General features: G+C 49.9%; 1 protein-coding gene across 1 annotated transcript in view; it reads right to left on the bottom strand.

The window, feature by feature from the left end:
• Positions 1–18366, bottom strand: part of LOC311229746 (interleukin-6 receptor subunit beta-like) — a gene marked incomplete at its 3' end in the record, with an annotated part of 130561 nt that overhangs the window by 13676 nt on the left and 98519 nt on the right. The window contains exon 16 of the mRNA XM_084315822.1: positions 17870–17928. Coding sequence (XP_084171948.1) covers positions 17870–17928 — 59 coding nt within the window. The remainder of the gene's footprint in view (positions 1–17869; positions 17929–18366) is intronic.

The following is an 18366-nucleotide window of genomic DNA, read 5'->3' as shown; positions in this document are numbered from 1 at the left end:
CTGGAGCAAACATCTCGACGCCGGAGAATGGAACAGCATAGGCAGACAGAGGATCTCCCGAAAGAGTCTAGAAGTTTAGAGAATATGACTCGGCAAGTATACAACACGACCCCACGCCAAAACGAGGGGAAGCGCCCTGGTATTTAAAGCCCACAGGGGGACTAATTAGCCTGCCACCACAGGTGCGAGAGATAATAGAATATCGAACAGGTGTGGCCACTAAGGGTAAGGAACGAGAGGGTGGGGGCTAGAGAGAGTGAGTGAGAAGGGAAAATAAAACAGTATAGAAGGGAAATAAACAGTATAGGCTTAAGGAAACAGAGAAAAGGTAGTGAGCAGCGGGCAAAACCTCACAGTATCCCCCCCTCCAACGGGAGCCACCCGGCGACCCAAAACAAATACAGACAGAGTGGCAGGGGGCAAAACAAGAGGTACTGGCCAAGCCAGCAGGGGAAGCCACCACAAGAGTGGGGCTAGCAAAAGAAACAGGGTCGCCGAGGGGTAACTGGGGGAACTGGTCTAGAGGAACTGGTCTAGAGGAACTGGGTCTAGAGAACAAGTCTAGAGGAACTGGTCTAGAGAACTGGTCTAGAGAACTGGTCTAGAGAACTGGGCTAGAGAACTGGTCTAGAGAACTGGTCTAGAGAACTGGTCTAGAGGAACTGAGGGGCAAGCAGGGTAGCAAAGGGGTAACCATGGTAGCACCGGGAAAGGGCTAGCAGAGGGAAGGTTGCTGCCAGGGCACTGATAGCTACAGGGCCTATGCTAGCTGTACTGCTACATCAACATAGAGGCTGCGCAAGCTGCCGGAGCCAGGCTAGCAGAGGGAAAGGGTAGCTGCCAGGGCACTGATAGCTACAGGGCCTATGCTAGCTGTACTGCTACATCAACATAGAGGCTGCGCTAGCTGCCGAGCTAGGCTAGCAGAGGGAAAGGGTAGCTGCCAAGGCACTGATAGCTACAGGGCCTATGCTAGCTGTACTGCTACATCTACATAGAGGCTGCGCTAGCTGCCGGAGCTAGGCTGGCAGACAGGGCTGGACCAGCATGAGAGAACAAGCTAGCTGGAAGGACAGTCCTAGCTGTGGGAATACTGACCTTGCTAGCTGAAGGGCAGTCCTAGCAGTGGGAGAAACTACACAAAAAAGTGGAGGCCATGCAGAGGGACCGGGTTAGCTGCTTGGGCCTGGCTAGCTACAGGGCCTATGCCAGCTGCAAGGCTGCATTAACATAGAGGCTGTGCTAACAGCCGGGGCCAAGCTAGCAGACCGGGGCCATGCAGAGGGAAACTGGGTTAGCTGCCAGGGCATGGCTAGCTACAGGGCCCATGCCAGCAGCAAGGGCTGCATAAACATAGAGGCTGTGCTAGCAGCCGGGGCAAGACTAGCAGACAGGGGCTCTGCTGAGGGACTGGGTTAGCCGCCAGGGCATGGCTAGCTACAGGGGGGTCCAACAGGGCAAAACGGGAAGCAAACAGGGGAGCTAACCGGGGAGACTAACAAGCTAAACAGGGAAGCTAAACTGGGCTAAACAGGGGAGTAACAGGCTAACAAGGGAGCTAAACAGGACTAACAAGGAAGCTAAACTGGGCTAACAGGGAAGCTAACAGGGCTAACAGGGGAGCTAGAGGGGACAAGAAAAAAAAAGGCAAACTCAACATACACAGTCTGTGCTGGCTGGGGTCGTAGACTTGGTGGGGTCGTACTGTTATGGTTTGTAACCGACCCCAATCGCACAACACAAGACAGGTATGATGGTTTGCCAAGAAACAGATATTTATTGAACAACAGGGAAAAACAGGGAAAAGGGCACTGTCCCTTTAAGGGAGAATCACAAATACAGGAATATAATATGAGGGGAAGGAAAAGTGCCTTTAAGAGGCGGGCAGGAAAAGGGAACACTATGGGAAAGTAAGGGAACGCCTAAGGGAAGGTTAAGGGAACGCCTTGGGACAGAGGAACTAGAGACTAGGTAAACCAGGGACAAGGAGAACTAGGGAGAGAGGACTAGGGACTAGGAGAGCTAGGGATAGAGGACTAGGGACTAGGAGAACTAGGGATAGAGGACTAGGGACTGAGGAGAACTAGGGATAGAGGACTAGGGACTAGGAGAACTAGGGATAGAGGACTAGGGACTAGGAGAACTAGGGATAGAGGACTAGGGACTGAGGAGAACTAGGGATAGAGGACTAGGGACTAGGAGAACTAGGGATAGAGGACTAGGGACTAGGAGAACTAGGGAATAGAGGACTAGGGACTAGGAGAACTAGGGAAAGAGGACTAGGGACTAGGAGAGCTAGGGATAGAGGGGACTGAGGCCCGCGGAGGCGGGCTGGGGTACAGGGAGGAACTGGGGACTGGTGGGAAAACATCTGGGCCGCTCTGCAGGACAGAGGAGAGAGTTAATGCACAAAAGGGAAAAAACAGAGCAGGTGCAGAACAGTCCAAATAACAAAGTGAACAAAGTAATAATATCTTCGTGTGACAAACACACAGGGGGAGATGTAAAGTCCAAAAATACTATTCTAAGTGAGAACCAAAAACAGAGGCATTACGCTGGGAGATGAAATGTCCAAACTAACTAACAGAGGCAATACGCTGGGAGATGAAATGTCCAAACAAACTAACAGAGGCAATACGCTGGGAGAGTGACATCACAATCAAAACTCACCCAGGCGTATGCGTAAAGGTACAGGAACAGCAGCGGGAACGGGGGCAAGGACACTACGCTGGGTGAGTGACATCACAATCAAAACTCACCCAGGCGTGTGCGTAATGGTACGGGGACAGCAACGGGGCGAGGGCATCGCCACCGGGTGGCTGGCTGTCCGAGCCGAGGACAGAGTGGTGCAGGAACAGGCAGCGGGGCGAGAGCGTCGCCACCGGGGCGCCGGCTGTCCGAGCCGAGGACAGAGTGGTGCTGGAACAGGCGGCGGTGGCGATGGCGGTGGCGAGGGTATCGCCACCGGGGAGCCGGCAGTCCGAGCCGAGGACAGAGTGGTGCTGGAACAGGCGGCGGTGGCGAAGGTGTCGTCACCGGGTAGCCGACTGTCGGAGCCGCAGAACAGAGTGGTGCGCCACACCTTGGTGTGCGCGTCGGAACAGAGAGACGCCTCGGGGTGCGTCTGCGAGGAGGAGTGTGCCAAGCACGAAGGTCTAGAAGATGCGCGTTGCGCGCTGGTCTGGAGAGCGTGCCAAGCTCGAGGGTTCTTGGAAGATGCGCGTTGCGCGCTGGTCTGGAGAGCGTGCCAAGCTCGAGGGTTCTTGGAAGATGCGCGTTGCGCGCTGGTCTGGAGAGCGTGCCAAGCTCGAGCGTCCTTGGAAGATGCGCGTTGCGCGCTGGTCTGGAGAGCGTGCCAAGCTCGAGGGTTCTTGGAAGATGCGCGTTGCGCGCTGGTCTGGAGAGCGTGCCAAGCTCGAGCGTCCTTGGAAGATGCGCGTTGCGCGCTGAGGACTGGAGAGCGTCTGCGCTGGTCTGGATGTGCGTCAGGACGAACAGCTGCGCGGGGGTCTGCAGTGGAACGCTGGGGTGCCTCCCGTGGAAGTACAGGGAGCGCAGACCAGTCTCCCCCACAGGCAACGGCGACAGCTGGCGAAGGCTGGAGCAAACATCTCGACGCCGGAGAATGGAACAGCATAGGCAGACAGAGGATCTCCCGAAAGAGTCTAGAAGTTTAGAGAATATGACTCGGCAAGTATACAACACGACCCCACGCCAAAACGAGGGGAAGCGCCCTGGTATTTAAAGCCCACAGGGGGACTAATTAGCCTGCCACCACAGGTGCGAGAGATAATCGAGGGTTCTTGGAAGATGCGCGTTGCGCGCTGGTCTCGGGGGTGGTCCCCACCTCCCTAAAACAAGCCAGAGTCACGCCGCTCATAAAAAAACCAACCCTGAACCCTACTGTCATAGGCAACTACCGTCCTGTCTCTCTTCTCTCCTTCCTTTCTAAAACACTTGAACGTGCTGTATCCAACCAACTTACTACTTATCTCTTACAGAATGACCTCCTAGACCCTAATCAGTCAGGCTTCAGGACTGGTCACTCCACAGAGACAGCCCTCATTGCGGTCACAGAGGCACTTCACTTAGCAAAAGCGAAAGGCCTCTCCTCTGTCCTGATTCTCCTAGATCTATCTGCAGCCTTCGACACAGTCAACCACCAGATCCTCCTTGCGGCCCTCGCAGGAATGGGAGTGGCTGGCTCTGCGCTGACATGGCTGTCATCATACCTCAATGACCGCTCCTACCAAGTGTCATGGAGAGGGACCCTGTCGGCCACCCGCCCCCTGCGGACGGGTGTCCCCCAGGGCTCGGTTTTAGGACCCCTTCTCTTCTCCCTCTACACTAAATCACTGGGTAACATTATCACGTCTCATGGCTTCTCCTACCATTGTTATGCCGACGATACTCAACTCTTCCTCTCCTTCCCTCCCTCAGATATCCACGTCTCTGTGCGGATCTCGGCCTGTCTGTCCGACATCTCAGCCTGGATGACGTCCAACCACCTCAAACTGAACCTAAGCAAAACAGAATTGCTCCACCTGCCGGCCAAATCCTCCCCCCTAACCGACCTTTCAATCACAGTCGAGAATGCAGCTGTGACTGCGTCCCCGACCGCCAAGAACCTTGGTGTTGTCCTCGACGACCAGTTGAACTTCTCTGCTCACATCGCAGCGACGACCAGAACCTGCCGATTCCTCCTGAGCAACGTCAGAAGGATACGCCCCTTCCTGACAAAAGAAGCCACCCAACTCCTCGTCCAATCAACAGTCATCTCCCGCCTCGACTACTGCAATGCACTGCTCGCTGGCCTCCCGGCCACTGCCACTAAGCCTCTTCAACTCATTCAGAACGCAGCGGCCCGCCTGATCTCAAACCTACCGAAGTCGGCCCATGTCACCCCACTTCTTAGGGACCTGCACTGGCTCCCCATTGCTGCACGAATCCGCTTCAAGGCCCTCGACCTAGCATACCGTGCGGCAAAGGGAACCGCTCCCGCCTACCTCCGGTCAATGGTCTCTAACTACACACCCTCAAGACCCCTACGCTCTGCATCTTCTGGCCGCCTCAGACCTACTCCTATCCAAGCTCCGGGAGGGTCATCAAAGAGAAGTCGCCTATTCTCAGTCCTTGCCCCACAATGGTGGAATGAACTACCCACCCCAGTTAGGACAGCCGAATCACGTCCAATCTTTCGCCGTCGACTAAAGACGCACTTCTTCAATCATTATCTGAATTAAAAAAAAAAAAAAAAAAAAAAAAAAAAAATCTAACCCTAACTAACCGTACTGTCATGCACTTGTCCTAATAAACTAACCTACACTGTAGCACTCAACACTTTGATGAACATTGTTGCTCAGCTGATAGAGTTGTGCCCTTCCTGATGGCTTGTCGTACAGAACTTGTAAGTCGCTTTGGATAAAAGCGTCAGCTAAATGACTAAATGTAAATGTAAATGTAAATGTAATAGAATATCGAACAGGTGTGGCCACTAAGGGTAAGGAACGAGAGGGTGGGGGCTAGAGAGAGTGAGTGAGAAGGGAAAATAAAACAGTATAGAAGGGAAATAAACAGTATAGGCTTAAGGAAACAGAGAAAAGGTAGTGAGCAGCGGGCAAAACCTCACACCCTCTCTGGTACATCCGATGTCCATTTGGTCCACGGCATAACCCACCACAACATATGGATCGGGGATATTTGACACGCTTCAATGGAACCGGGAGAACCGCTCCATTCGCCCGACAAAGAAAAGTGAGCCCGGTGACATTTGACCGTTGCACAGGCGGCAGCCAAGATACAAGGTTACAAAGGGTGCTCGATACCGCCGTCTAGCTTTTTATTTATTTATTTTCATACTTATCTTTTTGTCTAGCACATTCTCTGGAGCGTAACAGAAAGAAGCATTTTGTATAAAAGTATTCTGTACTTCTGTATGACAACTATTAAAGAAAATTGAACTAGCTGGATGCAGACGGTATTGCACTTTGGCGATCTCAGACTCATTCCCTATGGTAACACAGGTCCCCGGATGAATAATGAATAAAAAAAAATTAAAATTAAAGGAAAAACGATCAAATAACATATAGTGGTTGGCGTTCAACGGTTGTCGGCCAAACACGTATATTGGAGTTTCTTTAATAGTTGTCATACAGAAGTACAGAATACTTTCATACAAAATGCTTCTTACTGTTACGCTCCAGAGACTGTGCTAGACAAGATAGTATCAAATAACATAGTATAGCATGTAATTTAGAAGAAGAAAATGAGGTCACAGTGTTCGGTATAGACATATGTACAATGTTCTGAGTTACCATATAATATACAATACTATGCAGTGTACTAATGTACAGTACTATATAGTGCAAAGCAGAAATGGGATGAGGTACAATTTAGGTACAATTTACAGTAAGGTGTACGAGTTGTAGTGCAATCCTTCATCAATAAATATAAAGTGTGGGGAGTGGGTGCTACAGTGTGTTTGTTTAAAGTGGGTGTGTGCTATAAAGTGTGTGGAGTGGGTGCTACAGTGTGTCTGTTTAAAGTGAGTGTGTGCGTGTGGATGTGTGTGCTATGTGCGTTTGGTGGTTGTTGTTGTGTAGTGTTCATTGTTCGTTTAGCAGCCTGATGGCCTGGGGATAGAAGCTTCTTCTGAGTCTTTCTGTGCTCGCCTTGAGACTCCGGTATCGCTTGCCTGACCGCAGCAGTTCAAAGAGGAAGTTGTTCGGGTGACTGGAGTCTTTAATGATTCTCTTAGCCTTGCCCTTGCAACGCTTGTTGTAAATGTTCTGGAGGGTGGGGAGCCCCCCTCCAATTGTGCGTTCGGCTGAACGTGTCACTCTTTGTAGTCTGCTTCGGTCTTGTGCAGTGCTATTCCCAAACCAGGAGGTGATGTTGCCAGTCAAGATGCTCTCTATTGTACATGAGGAGGGGATTGAGTTAAGGACTGCATTGGGATTGTGACATTGGGTGACCTGATCTGCAATTAAGCTAGGTTTGGCTAGCAAAAGTCTGCTGCTTCGATAATAGAACAGAGACATAAACGTGTGTTGGAGGAGGGGGATGGTGTCTGGAGAGACTCACTGACGCGGCATTAAGGGAGGTCAATTCATGCAGATGTGGCTGCTCAGGTTAATTAACTTGTTTTGAATTTAACCTTCTTCACAGCTGCTGGTCGACTGGAGAAAACCATCTCCAGTCTGAATACAGGCCATCGTGAGCGTTGATACACAGCAACCATCTGAGTAACCATGTCATGATTTCTGGAATTTACATTTTTGTCGCTTTGAGTGTCAAGGTCGGGTGTATCTTCTGCTCCATCGTATTGGAGTGACGGCAGATATCTCTATGGCAGTCATCTCTACTGGCAGATATCTCTACTGGCAGACATCTCTACTGCAGACATCTCTACTCAATGGACCTCCAAAAGGCGTTCGACACTGTCAATCACTCTGTTGTGTTCTCTAACATTACAGGTGAAGCTGTACTCCCAAGAGTCTCCACATGGGGCGTAATTAATAGAATGATGTTATGCCTACAGGAAGTGCAGAAGAAGAGTACACATGCTGTATGATGAAACCCTGCTGTACCATGCTGTAACCTAACGTGCTTGACTAAAAGGCTAACGAGTAATCCTGCTTCCTGAGTCTTATTACTACACCTCTACTTACATACAAAATACTACGGACGTACAACATAACACACTCCATTCTGATTGACAAGCTAAAAGCAATGATAGTTCATCAGTGAGCTGGATGCAATCCTACCTGGAGGGGAGAGAACAGATGGTGGAGGTAAACGGTACTCTACCCCCCCCCCCCCAGTTACTGTTCCTAATTTATGCAAATGTCATGTCGTCAGCTTATTCAAGTATGCATAAATCGTTTAGTAGGATAGACTATATCTTCATCGACTCCAAATGAATACCAAAAATAACATGTTAAATATCATCCCATTGTCATCTCTGACCACGCGCCTATTACGTTAGATATTCAACTCACCTCACTACCCCGTTACTCATCCCCATGGAGACTTAACTCTCTGCTCCTATCAGACGATAATTTTAACAAATTCATCTCAGGTGCAATAGATAACTATATCACGCTTAATCAAAGTGAGAAAGACCCAATCTCTCACTCACTTATCAACGAAAGCCTATCTAAGGGGTCAAATAATATCCTTCTCTACTCATCTAAACATCTAACAAATCCCGTCAATCTAAAAGACAGGACCTCTCCAATGATATTAAGAATCTAGATCAGCAAATCACCTCATCCCCCTCTCCCAACTTACTTAACAAACGTATAGCCCTACAGACTGAATTTGATCTGATAACAACAACAGATCACGCGCCACATATTACGAACGTGGTGACAAGGCAGGTCGGCACTTAGCTCATCAGCTACGACGTCAAGCAGCCTCAAATATCATTCCTCAAATCAAAGACTCAACAGGATTACTACATACTGATCCAACAGCTATCAATACGACCCTTTTCTCATTCTATTCATCGTTATACAGTTCTGAAGCTCCACCCGACACCTCAGAGATGCACGCCTTCTTAGACAAACTTACATTTCCAACTGTAAACCCTGAGATAAGATGCAGAGCAATAAAGCCCCAGCTCCAGATGGATTCCCTGTCGAATTTTTCAAGAAATTCAAAGATAAATTAAAATAAAAATCAATCAGAATGGAGTGATTGACTGTGTCGAAGGCCTTTTGTAGGTCCAGCATGACCATGCCGCAGTATTTGCCCGCGTCCACCTCTTGTTTGATGTGGTCGTTCAAATAGAGAAGGCATGTGTCAGTGGAGTGGGATGTTCTGAAGCCAGATTGGAATTCGTAGATTAGATTTTCTTTCCGCAAGGTACTTTTCGACTTGTTCGTATAAATCTTTTTCCATGACTTTCGAGATTGAGGTAAGAATAGAAACAGGGCGGTAGTTGCCTGGGTCTAATTTTGCATGTGAATCTTCATATTCACATGCAAAAAAGAGGAAACATCGTAGGTCTTTCCCCCTCGACTGACAGTGTTGTGAAGGGCCAGATTAAACCGAATATATATATTTATTTATATATATATATTTAATTGTATTTGTATATTCTCTAATATTCCCTGATATCCCTTGTATATTCCTTGTACAATATGCATTGAATATCCATTCTAGCCTACTGAACATCCCATAATAGTCTCCATTCTACTATTGGTCGAGACCTTGGTGCCAGGCTGCCATACCCCTCAGACCCAGTTCAAACGTACCGCTCGACATGTACGAACAAGTCCTAGTTCCGCGTAGGAATTTGGCTACCGCACCACTAATGGGACTATTTGTTCATAGTGCGTATATATACTGCGCTACTAAAGTAGGACTTTCTTTCAGTCCAGTTTCTTACCCTCCAATAGAGTCACAGACGTAAAGCCTCCCCGCGACGCCACGTGTGGGAGTAAGGCCAAGTTCGGCCTACCATCGGTATTGAGACATCGTGTATATTAATATTTGAATAGTCATATTTGGCACTATATCGTCGAGTTGGACGTAGTCTATTAAGCTAATAATAGTCTGTTAATATATAGTGCTTCGTGTGGTGAGAATACTACCGTAGTCAGTACCCCATCGTTTCGGGCAGAGAACTGGCTGCTTACCCAGGGTGGTTGACCCTATGTGAAGCTGCACCCGAGGAGCCCCAGAGCCGACGAGCGAGTGGACCTGTATACCGGATTATTCTACCGATGACAGCCCGCATTCCCAGGCACGGATTATGCTTTGGATACTTTGATTATTCCATGGATAAAGACCCCCGACACTGCCGTGTGTTGGAACCCCCCCCCCCTGGAGAGGACGCAAGGTGAGGAGACGCTCTGCAAGACGAGGTCTCTTCACGTCTCTCCCCCGTGGACCGGAGAGAGCCGGCCCACAAAGAGTCCACCTGCTTTCATCTGTGGTCCAAGGATCGCCAGCGCATTGAACGGCACTACAGTGGGTTCACCTGGGATACCCTTGGCCAGACGAGGCAGCCGGATTCTACCCCCCCCCCCCTCCTACTCCTGTCGGCTTACAAGCGACCGGATTAACCCCCTCTAGTGTATCTAGTATAATCATTAAAGTATCATTGCTGTTATTCCTTAACTATTCCAGGTCGTATATTTACCACCTGCGCCTTCAGAGATTGGACATTCTCTATTGATATACCGACGAATACTCCTTGCCATAAAAGTGCATACTATTTCAATTCATAAATGTAATTAAGTGATTAAGTGCTTATTCTACACACCATCGCTGTGTAGGAAATAAAGACCTGTTTCTAATTCGTACATTTGTGTTGGATCCGTTTCATCTACGTGAGAGTGTTCATGATAATATATTTATGCCGTGTACTGGGTGGCCGAATATTAAGTACAAAGGTAGTGGTAGTAAGTATCATATCTAGTAATACAGTCAGGGAATTATACCCCTCAGTTACAATTGGTCCTTCGAGCCGGAGGGTAATCAGTGTAATATTAATATAGTGTTATTAATATTGAAATGGCCTATGATGAACACTCCACGAAACGATCCTCCTAACCAACGCCCGCAGCGCGAACGACGGCTCCCTCAGTACTTAGAGGCTTACGCTGTCAGTCAACAACCTAGTCTTCTACTAACAGTAAACGCGGTAAAACTAGAAAGTAAAAGTATGTCTAACCCCAACGCCCAGACTACCCCGACCATAGAGGCCCCTACGGGCTCTAATGTAACTGACCAAGTTCACGGTGGGGACCAGTGGGAACCAGACATGACTTCACACCCCGCCAGTACTGAAGAAGTAGTCCCCGATGAGTCCCGGGAGGAATACAACGCTACCGAGAGAGAACTCGGCACGGAAGAAGACGGGGAGAGCACCGTGGAGATAGAACTCCAAGGCTCCGCAAGGAGTACCCCGAGGGAAGGCTCCCCTATACAACCGCCTTCTCCCAGCGAGGCAGAGAGGACACTACAGCAGGCATTCCTCGTCAGCCTGAAAGCCTCTACTGAACGCGATAGACTCCAGGGTGAACGCGATCGATTGCAGATACAGCAACGGAGCGAAGAAGAGCACATACGCCTGGAAATAAGACGCATTCAGATGGAAGAGAATGTGGCCCGAGACCGAGCAGACAGCCAGCGAGCAGCTGCTGGTGCTCTACGGGACGCAGAGCGCGACAGACAGCAAGCGCAACTAATAGAACAGCTGATCAGACGGACAACACCCTCTCCCTCCGCCAGAGGCTCCAGGAACTCGTCTAGACACACCTCCAGGGCGGCATCCCCTAGCCGAGTAAACAACCCTGAACTTGACCAACAGACGAGGTCTATACCCCCCACAGACCACCTCCCCCCACCGGTCCAAGCGAGACCTAGCAACCGGGAAGGAGCAGCATATCCTGTGGAGAGGCTAAACCAGAGACTACAAGCACTGGATGACCTAACTGAAGACGAAGAGGAAGAGGAGGAGAACCACGCCCGAAGACAGCACAGTACTCTACCGGACCAGGAGGTCCGGTACAGCCCAGGCTATACTCCCGCGGAGCTGCGCTACAGACCCCCGACTCTATACACGGGTGAGCACGACGCACGACCCGCACCGAGGAACAGCACCTGGACAAGCGGGCCATGGTACACTGCCGGTACCAGCCCATACCAAGGAGCGGGAGGAGACTCGCCTAGGAGGCCTCTCCCCCAACGCTCGCCGATGTATCCACAGTCAGCATCATACATTGGCACGCCTATGGTACCCGACTTCACCCAAGAGAACCGGGCCCAGTATACAGAACTCCGCATGTGTCTGGAGACCATGTTGGTGGATGTATTGGATGAACGCCACAAATACGCCATCCTACTGCAGCACTTAAAGGTACCCCGCGCACATAATATAGCGCTCGCCTACGCGACTTCCACCACCCCATACACAGCAGCGCTGGTAGCATTGGACCAGAGGTATGGGCGCATATGGGATTACGTGATCCAGGAGATCGGACACATCGACCGCTTACCCCCAGCAATAGACAATCGAGCACTGGACGACCTGTCCATCAGAGTGCAGTCCCTGGTAGGGATGTTGGGAGCGCAAAGAGAGAAGGGGAAGTATGAACTTTACGCCAACTCAAATGTGGAAAGGATTCTGGAGAAGCTGCCGCCCGCTCGTCAGGAGCGCTTTAGGCGGCAGAGGGACCACAGAGACCCGAATGGCCCCGAACCGAACCTCCTCGATCTAGCAGACTTCCTGGCGAGAGAAGTCAGCAGCCTACGGCTAGATACATTCGGACGGAGCACCCCTGGCTCCAGAGAAGGAACCAGACGACTAAATGATGGAAGAAGATCGGTGACTGTGATGCACCAATCGGAGTCAGTACCGAGCAGCAGGAGCCACAGTACCCCCTCCAGAACGGAGAAGTGGAAGATAGTGTGCCCCTACTGTGAGAAAGAACACTGGCTAGCGCAATGTGACTCCTTCCCCAAGCTGAACGCGGAGGAAGCAGGTCAATGGATAAAGTCCAACAAGCGCTGTTTTCGCTGTGCGCGCTCACACATGGCAGCCGAATGCCGCTTAAAGAAAAGGTGCACCAAGTGCGATGGAGCCCATCTGGACATACTTCACGACAGTAACAGACGGCGCCCTTCACCTGCACCATCCAGCCGCAAAGCGAGCGTCATGTACATCGATCCCGCCAGCAGCAGTGGAGCCCGAGTACTCCTAAAAGTAGTGCGTGTGACACTAAGCTACCAGAATAAAGTCCTGGACACTTACGCCATCCTCGATGACGGGTCAGAGAAGACCCTGCTGCTCGCCTCCGCTGCGGCCCAGCTAGGGCTGCGGGGAAGCGAAACCCAAATGACAATTCGGACAATAAGACGAGATTTGAAGACGATAAAGGGCGAGAATGTCTCATTCTCTATCGCAGCAAGCGGCCAGCCTGAGCGACGGTACCAGATTGCAGACGCTTTCACCAGCCAAGAAATAGGACTGTTGCGGTACACATACCCCGTCGCCAAGCTGATGGAGAAATATGCACATCTGCGCAAGTTACCGATCCCGCTCATAGACAATGCTATGCCGACCCTGTTGATAGGCTCCGACCATGCAGACCTCATTGTCCCGATAGACCGGGTTCATACCGGACCCCGAGGCTGTCCTGCAGCAGTCGAGACCCGTTTGGGATGGACTCTCCAAGGCCCGCTCGCCAAATCTCTCAACCGAAGTACAGCCACTAGATGTCTCCACTCCCGAGTCACAGAGGGAGAAACCGCACTCCTGCAACACGTAGAGCGGCTATGGACCCTGGAACAAATGCCCTTTAAGAACGGAAAGAAAGACATTCGCTCTAAAGATGACATTTACGCCATTCACCTCCTCGAGACAGGGACCAAGAGAGTCCCGGTCAACGGCGTGTTGAGATACGCCACGCCACTCCTGCGGCGAGAAGGAATGCCTACTTTCCACGCCAAGACAGACGCCACAGAACGGTACCTGCTGAACACGGAGCGGCGCTTAGCCAAGAACCCCGCCCAAGAGAGTGTATACCGCGCTGAGATTGAGAAGCTCATCACAGCGGGACACGTCACAAAGATGGACATTAAAGAGGCTGACCAGACCACTGAATCGTGGTACGTGCCCCACCACAAGGTCCATCACAACGGTAAAGACCGCATAGTATTTAACTGCAGCTACCAGATCGGATCCCAAAATCTGAATAAAGAGTTACTGCCCGGTCCCACACTCGGCCCCTCCCTACTCGGCGTTCTACTCCGCTTCCGCCAGGAAAAGGTGGCCATCAGCGGGGACATTAAAGGAATGTTCCTGCAGGTGAGATTAGTAGAGGCGGACAAGCCCCTGTTACGGTTCCTATGGAGAGAGAAGCCAGGAGATGAGCACCCAGCCATCTACAAATGGGAAGTCCTCCCCTTCGGAACGACGTGCAGCCCCTGCTGTGCGACATTTGCACTACAGAAACATGTAGCAGAGGACCCAGTAGCGGACGAAGAGGTCCGACACAGCGTAAAGAACAGCTTCTACGTAGACAACTGTCTACAAAGCCTTTCAACCCAGGAAGAAGCCGAGGCTCTCCTGATTAAACTCCGCGCCTCATTGATCAAAGGCGGCTTTGATCTCAGGCAGTGGGCCAGCAGCGATCCGCAAGTACTGCGCAGCCTCTCCTCCGAGGACAAGGCAGCCAGCAGCGAGACCTGGATGGCTACAATCCCGGGAGAAGCCCAGGAGATGACCCTGGGATTGGTGTGGCGATTCAAAACAGATTCGCTTCACTACAGACACAAGCCCCTGACTACGGAGCAGGGAAGGCCGGCGGCGGCGCCGACCACCAGACGGAGTGTGTACACAACACTCGCCCGACAATATGACCCGCTAGGATGTATTCTACCGTACACCACCAGGGCAAAAATGATTGTACGAGCATTGTGGGACAAGGACCAGGGCTGGGACGACCCCATTCCCGCACACCTTGCATCCACCTGGAGAGAGTGGGAGATGGAGCTCCACTCACTCCCAGGCGTTAATATGCGCCGAAGCTACTTCCCACCCACGGTGAGGCCAGAGACATGTAAAATGGACTTACACGTCTTCAGTGACGCCTCAGAGGTCGCATACGGATCAGTAGCCTACTTGCGGGCCCAAGACCAGGGGGGAGAGATCTACACAGCATTTGTCCTCGCCCGCTCGAGAATAGCCCCACGCAAGCAACAATCTATCCCACGTCTAGAGCTCTGCGCAGCCCTAGCCGGAGCGCACCTAGCCACGCTCATCCAACGTGAGCTCACCATACCGGTGTCTAGAACAATCCTGTGGTCAGATTCCACGACGGTACTCGCCTGGATCAAATCGGACTCATGCAAGTACAAAGTCTTCGTGGGAGTCAGAGTCACCGAGATTCAAGACTTAACCGAAGAGTTAACCGGAGAAACAGAGTGGCGCTACGTTGATACAAAACAGAACCCAGCTGACGTCATCACCCGGGGGATGCCCCTGGATGACCTCACCCGTCGCAATGTCTACAGTGACGGCCCCGCATTCCTAAGACTCCCGGAAGGACAGTGGCCCATGCCTATCCCGAGGGAAGCAAGTCCAGAGGAGGTGGAAATTAAGAAGTCTGTGTTCTGTGGATTGAGCACCGTAGCCTCCACCGAACGATTGCACGTCCATAGAGAGTGCACAACAAAGAACATTCCTGCGGTACCACCCGGAGTGCAAGTCCCCCGCTGATATGTCAGCAGCTAACTACGAGGAAGCAGAATTGCTTCTACTGCAGCGAGCCCAGAGAGACTCGTTCCCCGATGAATTGGCCTGTCTACAGGGAGGAAAGCCCGTCCCATCCGACAGCAGATTAATTCATCTGGCCCCCGAGAGCGACGCTCATACCCTCATCAGAGTGGGTGGTCGCCTACGCAGAGCCCCCAATCTACCGGATGACATTAAATACCCGATCGTATTGAACAGCCGACACAAGGTCACAGAGCTGATTATAAAGAAATACGATGAGGATGTACATCACGCCAGGAACAGTTTCCTACTGCACTACCTACCGTCTCTACAGACCCGCCAGAAGTGGGTAAAGGAGAGAGACAATTTGACAGAAGGAACAGTCGTCATGATTATTGATCAATCACTGCCCAGAGCTATGTGGCCGGCCGGCCGCGTAAGCAAAGTGATCACCGGTGCCGACGGCAAGGTCCGAGCAGCTGAAGTGCTCGTCCAGGGTCGCACTTTCACCCGTCCCGTGGCAAGGCTCATAGAACTGCCTCGACTCCCAGACACAATCGATGATGACCATGACCCTACAACCCTATGACTTTGTGAAGTTGACTGACCCCTACAGCAAACCCTTATGTGTAAATAGACAACGCGATTAATCTGTCTCTGTTTAACTGATTAGGTCTGGGACCTATTCAGGGGGTGGCTGTTGTGAAGGGCCAGATTAAACCGAATATATATATTTATTTATATATATATATTTAATTGTATTTGTATATTCTCTAATATTCCCTGATATCCCTTGTATATTCCTTGTACAATATGCATTGAATATCCATTCTAGCCTACTGAACATCCCATAATAGTCTCCATTCTACTATTGGTCGAGACCTTGGTGCCAGGCTGCCATACCCCTCAGACCCAGTTCAAACGTACCGCTCGACATGTACGAACAAGTCCTAGTTCCGCGTAGGAATTTGGCTACCGCACCACTAATGGGACTATTTGTTCATAGTGCGTATATATACTGCGCTACTAAAGTAGGACTTTCTTTCAGTCCAGTTTCTTACCCTCCAATAGAGTCACAGACGTAAAGCCTCCCCGCGACGCCACGTGTGGGAGTAAGGCCAAGTTCGGCCTACCATCGGTATTGAGACATCGTGTATATTAATATTTGAATAGTCATATTTGGCACTATATCGTCGAGTTGGACGTAGTCTATTAAGCTAATAATAGTCTGTTAATATATAGTGCTTCGTGCGGTGAGAATACTACCGTAGTCAGTACCCCATCGTTTCGGGCAGAGAACTGGCTGCTTACCCAGGGTGGTTGACCCTATGTGAAGCTGCACCCGAGGAGCCCCAGAGCCGACGAGCGAGTGGACCTGTATACCGGATTATTCTACCGACGACAGCCCGCATTCCCAGGCACGGATTATGCTTTGGATACTTTGATTATTCCATGGATAAAGACCCCCGACACTGCCGTGTGTTGGAACCCCCCCCCCTGGAGAGGACGCAAGGTGAGGAGACGCTCTGCAAGACGAGGTCTCTTCACGTCTCTCCCCCGTGGACCGGAGAGAGCCGGCCCACAAAGAGTCCACCTGCTTTCATCTGTGGTCCAAGGATCGCCAGCGCATTGAACGGCACTACAGTGGGTTCACCTGGGATACCCTTGGCCAGACGAGGCAGCCGGATTCTACCCCCCCCCCCCCTCCTACTCCTGTCGGCTTACAAGCGACCGGATTAACCCCCTCTAGTGTATCTAGTATAATCATTAAAGTATCATTGCTGTTATTCCTTAACTATTCCAGGTCGTATATTTACCACCTGCGCCTTCAGAGATTGGACATTCTCTATTGATATACCGACGAATACTCCTTGCCATAAAAGTGCATACTATTTCAATTCATAAATGTAATTAAGTGATTAAGTGCTTATTCTACACACCATCGCTGTGTAGGAAATAAAGACCTGTTTCTAATTCGTACATTTGTGTTGGATCCGTTTCATCTACGTGAGAGTGTTCATGATAATATATTTATGCCGTGTACTGGGTGGCCGAATATTAAGTACAAAGGTAGTGGTAGTAAGTATCATATCTAGTAATACAGTCAGGGAATTGTACCCCTCAGTTACAGACAGCATAGCAATAAAATACACAATAAAACAATACAATACACAAGAACACAATAAAAACCAGCATAATAGTGATATAAGAGAAAGTGCTGAGTGTGTTTGATATAATAATGCAATAAAATCAACGTAAAATACTAAATACAATTGTTAAAATCGGAATTACTGAATAGTATTCATGAGCCCATGAATGATAATTTTCCATGAACAGAGAGGCTGTGGTTGTAACAAATAAAATATCTCAAATAGATCTCATTTACAATATAATAATCACAGTGTGGATGTAATGAGTGAACATAGGTGTATTTTATTAGGGCTCGGATCAACATAACGCGTCAGCAGTACAGATTGGAAATGGCATTTCTCAAGTTTGGCTTTCAGAATTCACAACGTCATCAATCTGAGGGCAATATAGGGTTGATAATATCATTTCAACGTTTCAACGAGCCTTACATGTACGTTGTTTTGTAGCGATGCCTTCCTGTGACCATTATGGCCATGACACACTGACAACATGCTGGGCGATACTGCCTTCATCTGGGCCCAGGGTTGTCAGCTGAGACACAATCACTGGAGCAAAAGCATAATGACAAAATTACGTTTGTCAGGGAAATGGCCTGCCCATCTAAATGTCCCAAAAGTGTTGTTTCATTGCCTATACTGTACATAATGGTGCTGTTGATTCACTGACATTTCTATACATAGAAATAAATGACTGATTACAAATAGTTTTTTTTGTTGTTGCTTTTTCTGAATAGAAATTAATGAAGTAACACAAGCACTTTCTCCTCTGTCCCTGCTATCATTCTGTCAGAAAAACAGACACAATATTATTTGTTTAGAATTGGCATCATCATTCAACACAATTCAAAGCTTCACACACCAAAGCCATGGTATCATTATAATCACACTGCCTGTTGTACATCTATTGTCCACTTGATGGCACAGTAGAGCAAATGAACCACCATGAAGCTTCGGCACATGAGTGACACTATTGGGTGGAAAGCT

Source organism: Notolepis coatsorum, assembly GCF_963971535.1.
Source record: "Notolepis coatsorum genome assembly, chromosome: 6".
NCBI classification, from domain to species: Eukaryota; Metazoa; Chordata; class Actinopteri; order Aulopiformes; family Paralepididae; genus Notolepis; species Notolepis coatsorum.
Note: the sequence above shows the minus strand (reverse complement) of the source record. Positions and strands in the feature narration are given on the sequence as shown.